Genomic DNA, 9417 nt, shown 5'->3' with positions numbered 1-9417 from the left:
TATTATATGGATCATATATATCATTAGACATTGATGTGTAATTTTTTTCTTCTAAATCTCATGTGGTCCTTCTCACTCAATAGTGAATTACAACTATATAATTAGACTGAAAAACATCTAGTTATTATAATTATACTTTTGTCTTAAAGTTGACTTTTAGGCAAGCTTTGTATGCATGACCACTATGCATTTAAAATTTTCAATAACTGATCTAGCATTTAGCTTAGATGGAGGCTAAAGAATTAACACATATATACCATTTGATATGAAAAAACTGGCTTAAAGTTCAACGCATTTATAATCTAGACACGAGATTTGTTGGACCAAAATTTTATCTAAAATTATTTAAACTACGTGAAAGTGAAGGCATATTAAAATATTTTGAATGGAAATGAACTCAAATAGAATATTATTTGTATAAAATAAATATATTGATAAAGTATTAGATAAGTATGGTATCAAATTACTAAATTTAAAGATATTAAATAAATAAAAATATTTAAGAAAAGTAATTTGGAGTTCTAATTCCAAAATAAAATAAAAAAAGTTGAAATTGGATATTAGTTAAAATATTATATAGTTTTTTCACAGGCGTTGATTTCCTATAATTATTATTTTACTCAAATGACTTATGTCTTATTGGTTTTATCACATAGTCAAATAAGTTTTTTTTTTTTTTTTTTTTTTTTTTTTTTTTTTTTTTTTTTTTTTTTTTGGGTATAATAATGGAGTAAATATTATAATTCAGTAATGCACAATAAATTTGTTGAGAGGTTGTCTTAAAGTCACATCCCTATTCTACATAGTAGCTAGGCCTAATGAGAATGAGTTTTTTTACCATAAAAAAAATGATTTTAGCAACAATATTATTTTTTAACTGAATATTGTTAGTATAAAAATGTTTTGTATACATTTAGCAACATTTACAATTTTTTATAACAGATATGTTATAAATTGATCAATACTAATTTTTGCAGCTAATTTGACAACACACTTATATTAACTTTTTTTTTAATATTATGCAAAATCATTTATAGTTTATTATAATATTTTATTTTTTTGAAATTTTTTAATATAAATAATAGTCGTTTAAACATAACAACACTATAATATTTATTTTTTATAATTTATTTAAATAGTTGATGAAATATAAAGTAATTACATGATTTAATTAAATTTTGATGTTAATGCAAATGAGTAAGTATATTAAATGATGGTCAAAAGTTTATATATAAAGTATATATCAATACACAGACTGACAGACTTATAACAATTAAATGCAATCAATAATTAAAGTGTCCTTATTTCAAAAAAATTATAGTTCAAATATCAGTTTTTGAATTTCTAACGTGGTAGGTTTAAGCTAAAACTTGAAATAAATATATTGGTTCATATTAATTTTTTTATTTTTTTTAATATTATAAATGACTAAAAAATTATTTGTTGCCGAACACAACAATTTTTATAATTTTGGGTTCTTATTGTTCTATTATTAACTTTATTTTTACATTTTTAACCTTAGCTATATTATCATTATAATAGTTAATAATATTAATTTTTTTTAACTTGTAATACATTTAGACTAGCTGTCGTTAGTTATGTTGTGTGTCTAATCGCAACACAATAACATTATACTAGTTTAATTTATAACTTTTTTTATTTTATTAATTAAATTTATAACCCTAATATAATAGCTCAAATAACAGAGAAAAAATTATGATTGTGAAGTTATGTTATCCAACCTAAAAAATAAAAAAAAATCTTTTAATTTAAAACAAACTAAAATTCAGTATTTTATGTCACCCCTTTTATTTGTTTATGACCACACATTCCAAAATTTTGGTAGCAATCATAACTAAAAATCTAGATTCTGATAAAGAGTATAAGCAAAATACATTTTCATTTTGAATTTGTTGTGTAGATGAAAAAAAATATATAAAGTTATATCATTTTCTTATCTTAAATTAATTAGAAAAATCACAAAATTAACAGCACAACAAACACATTCAAACATGCACAATTCAAGATTTTAATGTATATTGTTCGATCATAATTATATCCCTATATATATAACTTAAAATATTCAATTTTCTCGTTTTAACATCCTCCATCAGTTTTTTTAAATGTTTTTCAATTAACTTTCCATTAACAATTTTGTTCTACCTCATTGACCAAACCTCAAATTCTAGCAAGTTTGATATATTTTTTAATATTTTATTTAATTAAAAATTATTTAAGCATTAAAAAAAACTTAACATGAAAAAAAAGAATTCAGATAAAAAAATTAAATTAAAACACAAATATAATTAATTGTCTCAAAGGTTTTCAAGTAAAGTAATAAGGTATCTACGCGGAATAATAGATTTCTCGGATCTAATCTTTGAAATCGTAAGGATAATAACATTGTGAATAATTAATGCATGAATTGTTAAATATTTTATGATTTCTTTTCAACTAGACAATTCACTAAAAAAAAATTATAGGGACAAAGATGCATAGTGTAAGTATCGATTTTTTAGACGTCCCAATCAACGTATACCAATAGCCATGGACGGTTTCTGGCCTAACTTATTGAATTCCGGCCAAATTACACAGAAGACTCGGATCTGTACATTTGCGACAACGTAAAAATCCAAAAGACAGATATGAAGCCATCTCAACGCCTCTTTGTAATTTTGAGCGTCTGAGTCCCGGTCCTAATAGTTTGTTTATGAATAAGTCGCTCAAACTCCAGTACTAGAACCGGAATCCAATGGGTCTCCTTGACCTCTTCTTGTACTTCTTCTTAAACTTTCCTCAAGAAGATAAGTGACCGTTTTGAATGTTCTTTTGTCAAGTTCCGCCAGTACGAGCAATTAATATATACAAAAATATATTTGTTAATTATTTAAATTGATTTTTTTAGGAGAAACAAGCATAAATTTCCACTTTATTACATTACAACACTTTGTACGTAAACAGAAGAATTGAAGATACTAATTATAAATACAAACAGAAATCAGGATTTGATTTGATTTGATTTGATGGTAGAGTTTTTATTCTTCAAGATGATGATGATGATGGTGTTATTTAATTATATATAAACATTGAAACAAATGCATGCATTGAGTGTTTAATTAAAGCGAATGATCGTGCATCGATCTGTCTCAGACGACTGTCTTGTGTTCTAGCTTGCAGTTTGATCGATCGATCGATCTCCTTGAGACTTTAACTTTAAAACCGTGTTTCATGTAAAGGATAATAGAACAGTTGGGCTCCACATTATGACCCTTTACAGTCTCGATTTCATAGTTGTGAATTATGGCCGAAGCTACCACTTTCATTTGTGTGAACGCTACTTCCTTACCCAAACATGTCCTCGGACCCGCATTAAACGCCATGAACTTGTAAGACGGTTCGTGTTTTATCGTCCCTTTCTCAGAAATCCATCTCTCCGGTTTGAACTTTGAACAATCTTCTCCCCATATGAACTCCATTCTTCCCATCGCGTACAGCGATATTAGAACCTTAACGTTCGGGTCCACTTTGTGTCCGCTAGGGAGGATATCCGGTTTGGCAGCCTCCTTGTGTTCGAATGGAACCGGCGGGTATAGCCTTAACGATTCACACATAGCCGCGTGAAGGTATGTTAGTTTGTTAAGCTCGTCTGCCTTGAAAATATGCCATTTTCTACTTTCCTGCTTCTTCTCGTCTACCGGTAACACCGATTCGAGCTCGTCCCGAATCTTGGTTTGAATATCCGGGTGGTTCGATACGAGCCATATGAACCATGTCAACGCCGAGCTGGTGGTGTCTCGCCCGGCGATCATTAGGTTAAGGATCGTGTCCCGGAGAAACTTGTCGTCGGGATTCGTTAATCCCACGTTTTCCATCGTCTCGTCGTCTTGGAGTAGGTATGACGTAAGGAGATCCACTCCTCCTTCTTTCTCTTCTCCTCCTCCTCCTCCTCCTTTATTGACGTTCCTTTCGCCGAGCGCTTCTCGTTTCATCGCTATGTATCTCCCGATTACGCTATCGAGTACGCGACACGCCTCCTTCAACTTCCTCTCCGGTCCGATCCCGACCCACCTCTCGAACCGCCAAACCGACTCAGGCACGACGTGCCGGAGAAAAACCGCCTCCTCCGCGTCGTCCATGGCCTTCGAGAACGGCACATCAGGCATGCTCGGCGACAGACATCCGGGGTCGTAACCAGTGACCAAAGTGCACGTCGTGTCGAAAGTCAACCTTTGAAACACATCCTGCAGGTCAACAACCGATCCACGAGCAGCCGTCATCTCAAGAATCGGGATCAATCCGTTCTCGACTTTGTCAAAACTCGTCTTTGCCAAGAACCGGTTGAACCGGCGGTGCGTGAGGAGTAACCGGGCTAGTTTCCTCTGGAATCTCCAGTCATCGTAATCCGAGTTGAATATTCCTCCCCCGAGAAAATCGAACATCTTGAGGAAAAGAGGACCTTTAGGGAAGTTATGAAAGTTGGAGCTCATGATGTAATGGATGTTAGCCGGATCCGCCGTGGCTAGCATGTCAAGTCGCGCGAGACGCGGTCCCTTGAACAAGAACGTCCCTCCGGAGGCCGTGAACACTTCCACGCACCGGTCGTGGATACGATGAACCTCCTGGAAAAGACCTGGCAACATTCCGAGTATTGGCCATTCGACAGGGATTCGATCGTCATGAAATTTACGAGCGTTCTTACGAAGAAAGAGCGCTAAGAGGAGGAGGAGAACCCCCATTAGGATCTCCAAGGAGCTGGTAAGCAAAAGAGCCATACTTATTTTAAGTATAACGAAGAACAGTAGATAAGAGTGTGAGTATAGTGAGAGTTAGTCACTTTATTTATAATGAAGTAGCACTGATCACCTGCACTGAAGGTGCATGCTTGTTCAATAGATTTCTAGGATTTAAAAAAAGAAAAGTGAACCGCTTGATCTTAGAGTACTTCTAGATGTCTTCAAATTAGCTTACAATAGGATAAATTGGATTTATATATGTTAACCGCCACCAAGGGACCTTAAAAACATTAAATTTAAGGTAACTGTGTGCATTTATGTCTATATGGTTGAGTAGATGACCCACCAACTAATATTGCCATTAGTTGTTTTGTTTTTTTCTCACCAAAGTAAAAAAAAAAAACCATAAACTTTACACATGCATGCATGCATGCATGCATGTGGACCTCTCTTAAAAGCCAACCTAATTGCATACATTTTAAGGAAAAAAAAATTATTTTCAAATCAATCTAGTTAGTAGTCCACTTTCTTAAAAGCCAACCTAATTGCATATATTTTAAGGAAAAAAAAATATATTTTTTCAAGTTAATCTAGTTAGAGTATTCAAACTTTTCTCTTTTAATGTATAAATAATTAAAAAAAAACAAATATAACTATAAGAGTTGAGTTTGGCTTCTTCTTTAAGCTGCGACTAATATTGAGAGGTTAAACATAAGTCCGCAATCGCATTCAACCAATATAACCCGGCGAACAGAACATGTTGAAGCCAAAAACCTCGTTAAATACGGGAATATCCACTTATTTTTGTTTATTGATTGGATCAAGTTGAATTCTAGTATTATAACAACTTATCAATATCTTATTTCTTTTCCATCTTTAAATTATTTAATATATTAATTAAAATATTTTGAATTTATTTAAAATTTTAAATACAACAAATATTACTCTCGTTAAAAACTCAAACAACTTAATTTTTTTTATTAAACAATATTTTTCTAAAAAAATCAATAAACTCCCAAATAACCCAAAACTAAACATGCTTAAAATCAAACTGAAACTCAAATTGGAAAGAATCATTTTCTACAAATCAATTCATGTCATTACTCATGAAAAATCTTAAAGGAGAGATGTACGGATAGAATTCACAATACTGAATATATATGGCCATATAAACACCACATAATTTTTGTGCCGTGCAATTTATACAATAGCACATGGGGTAAGACCTAAAGTCTAGGTCATGAATCATCAGTCTCTCAGACAGTCTCTCAGACATGAGTAAACCTAGTAATTGGCACATGGGGCATTAACTAAAAACTTAAAAGAAAATAAATACTAACATAAAATAATTTTGGTAAATTTTTTTAATTTTTCACCACGTTATTTTTTTTTTCTTCCTTTATCACTACTCTTATTTAAATAATCTATTTAGTAGAAGTTTTGAAAAAGTGATTTCTTAAATTATATTATATATTATATAACAATAAATATTTTTTTTTTATAAAAGAAGAAAAGAAGTATTTTAATATTAAGTTCATGTAATATGATTGATTTGTATGTGATTTTTTGAAAAAATTCATTCGAAGTAAATCTTGCAAATTTTAATTTTGTGAAGAAGAGAATTAAAACTTGTATGCTTTGATTGCTTTTTCAAGAATAGTTCAAATACAGATAATCTTGAATTAATTTTTAAAAAAAATCCAAAACAAGAATAAACTAAAAATTAAGTTATCTATATCTTAATGTACATAACAGCATTTCTTAATGATAAAATTATTCACTAAGAGATAGTCTACTTAATATATCTAATCTTTTACCATAAGATTAAAATTGTCCTTATTTATTATGATCTTCATCTTTTGCTATATATAATTAAAAAGTATCTAAATTAACAACAATTTATTGCAAATGAGAAATTATGAACTAATTAGAAACATTAATCAAGACCACCTCTGGCTGATCCTAGCTTTAAGGCCATGTTTCATATAGAGAATTATGGACACGTTAGGCTCGACCACATGACCTTCGATGACCTCGACACTGAAATTATGGATAATGGTGGCACCCACTGTCTTCATCTGAGTGAACGCGACGTCCTTCCCTAGGCAAGTCCTCGGCCCTGCGTTGAATGCGAAGAATTTATACGATGGCTCGTGCTTGATCGTACCCTTCTCCGTGAACCACCTCTCCGGTTTGAATTCCAAACAATCGTCCCCCCATATGAATTTCATCCTCCCCATTGCATACATAGAGATCACGATCTTCATGCCCGGTTTGACTTTGATTCCACTTGGAAGTGTGTCCGGTTGTATCGGCTCTTTGTGTTGTATGGGAACAGGAGGATAAAGTCGCAATGCCTCGCACAACGCGCCATGCAGATAAGGAAGCTTGCTCACCTCATCTATCGTGAACAAATGTTGTCTTTCGACATCTTTAGGGTTTAGGATTGTTGTTAGCTCTTCGCGGATTCTCTTTGCGATTTTAGGATGTTGGGAGACCATCCAGATAAACCAGGTCAATGCTGAGCTTGTCGTGTCCCTTCCGGCTAACATGAGATTAATGATTGTGTCTCGGAGGAACTTGTCGTCTGGTTCTAGCCCCACAGATGTTGTTTCGTCTTCATTCATGTACGACGTCAACAAATCCGCTCCCTCGTCTTCTTCTTCTTCTTTTTCGATTGATGCAATATTTCCTTTTTTCTTCTCGAGCTCTTCTCGTTTCATAGTTATGTACTTGTTTGTAATTTCATCTAATGTAACCCAAGCTTCCTTTAGTTTCTTTTCGTATCCAACGTTGAATAGCTTTTGTAGCTTCCAAATAGATTTGGGAATAACATGGCGTCGGAATATCGCTTCCTCCGCGTTATCAAGCGCCGTGGCAAACGGGACCTCGGGAAGATCGGTTGATAAGCAACCGGGGTCATAGCCCGTGATCAAAACACAAGTAGTATCGAAAGTATACCTTTGAAACATGTCTTGCAAGTCGACCACAAGACCTAGTTTTGCCGCATTCTTGAGAAACACAACGATCCCATCCGAGACTTTCTTCCTACTCGTATCAAAGAGATATTTTTTGAACCGGTTGTGGTTGATGAGCACTCGAGCCAACTTCCTCTGTCGTTTCCACATTTCCTCGTCGGAATTGAAAATACCATCTCCCAAGACATCAAATATTTTGAGAAATTCGGGACCTTTAGGGAAATTAGAAAAGTTGGAACTCATGATATGGTGAACATTGGCAGGATCGGCCGTGTTCACCATGTCCATGTTGATAAACCAAGGGCCTTTGAACACGAACGTGCCTCCGGTTAATCCAAGAAGGTTAGCCGTGCGTTCGTGGATACTATCAACAAACGCTAGAAGACCGGGCAACATCCCTAAGAAAGGCCAATTTGTCGGGAAGGAATCGGTTCTTCGAAAAGAATAGAAGAAGACAATGAAAAACCCGAGAATGGCCAAGATCATCTCGAAAGGGCTTAGAAACGCCATGATGATTGTTAATTGTTTGTAATAGGATGAACAACTTTGATCAGTCTTCGATCACTATATAATGAAGGCTAAGAAAAAGGATGAATAATATTGTTTATTTGTATTTTTTATCAGTCTTCGATCAAAGGAGATTCGATATAAGGAATTATGGTACGTAATCCTCATTACTATTTTAGCCCTTTTTGGAATTGTATTTCATTACATATTAGCTAATTTAAAGGTAATTTTTATCTTAATATTCTAGCTAATTAAAGTTAATTCTTCCTTTTTTGGTTCAGATTTTGATATTTTGCTTATTGTTCGGATAAGATCATTTTTTTACGATTTTCAAAACTGTCATTTTGTTATACATCGCTTTCTATTCTTAAATAATGCATAATTTATACAAGAAATCGTGCATTAATTTTTGTTGTCATTAAGACATTTGTGCTCATTTAATTGACTTTTATGTTTATATCTATATATAGATAATATTTAAAATACAATATTATGTATATTTATAAATATATATATTACTTATTATCTAGTAGGTTAGCAGTAATCTACCAGATCTTTTATTTTTGTTCTAAAGCGTTTTTAATAAAATAAATCAAATACGAAACATTAGTATTTAAAGAGGAATCATTTGAACTATTTAAGGAGGTTAATTACACACTAAAAATATATTTGAAAATAATCTAATATATATATATTTGTTATAATAAATTAACTAATTTGATCATTATATATATTACTTCTTGTCAATATTCTTAGATCATACAATTAAATAATTTGCAAGAAGTTTAATATCGACTTACTACCCCAAGTATATAATTTAATGAAATTTTATTTCAATCAATGATGTTAATGAAAGCATAAAAAAAGAAAGTAGGAAACACATGTAACGCCAAAAATCGATCCTTACCGAAAAGGGATTTTTGTTACTCGATCGTCGTGTCTTATAACTCACATTCCTCTCGAGCCTTGAGTAGACGATCAATCAAATGGTAGACTTGACTAGAGTGCATTTTAAAATGCCAATTTAAACTAACTTTTATTTTTTAGAGCCACTGCCTAATTTACTAGTCGAGAAATTAGAAAAGAAAATATTTTGCGTGCTCAAACGCATTTTAGAGATTTTGTTCTTGATTCGGTATTTTGCATTATGTCTCACGTACCTGTCACGTTACTGTATCTATTTTAAACTTTTGATCAAT

The 9417-nt window shown here is 32.4% G+C and overlaps 2 protein-coding genes across 2 annotated transcripts; both read right to left on the bottom strand.

The window, feature by feature from the left end:
- Positions 1–3002: 3002 nt before the first annotated feature.
- LOC124928881 (alkane hydroxylase MAH1-like) lies at positions 3003–4931 on the bottom strand. The gene has a single exon (XM_047469129.1). The coding sequence runs from the start codon at positions 4770–4772 to the stop codon at positions 3147–3149; it is 1626 nt and encodes a 541-aa protein (XP_047325085.1). The 5' UTR covers positions 4773–4931; the 3' UTR covers positions 3003–3146.
- Positions 4932–6645: 1714 nt separating this feature from the next.
- On the bottom strand, positions 6646–8221 carry LOC124932435 (alkane hydroxylase MAH1-like). Its single transcript, XM_047473062.1, has one exon. It carries the CDS (start codon positions 8219–8221, stop codon positions 6674–6676), a length of 1548 nt encoding a protein of 515 aa, XP_047329018.1. The 3' UTR covers positions 6646–6673.
- Between the last annotated feature and the right edge of the window lie 1196 nt (positions 8222–9417).

This window comes from Impatiens glandulifera, chromosome 3 (assembly GCF_907164915.1).
Source record: "Impatiens glandulifera chromosome 3, dImpGla2.1, whole genome shotgun sequence".
NCBI lineage: Eukaryota > Viridiplantae > Streptophyta > Magnoliopsida > Ericales > Balsaminaceae > Impatiens > Impatiens glandulifera.
This window is presented reverse-complemented; position numbering and strand designations above follow the sequence as displayed.

What these genes read in the sequence shown, in the direction of transcription:
- LOC124928881 (XM_047469129.1), bottom strand. Translation starts at nt 4,772, where the DNA reads ATGGCTCTTTTGCTTACCAGCTCCTTGGAGATCCTAATGGGGGTTCTC.
- LOC124932435 (XM_047473062.1), bottom strand. Translation starts at nt 8,221, where the DNA reads ATGGCGTTTCTAAGCCCTTTCGAGATGATCTTGGCCATTCTCGGGTTT.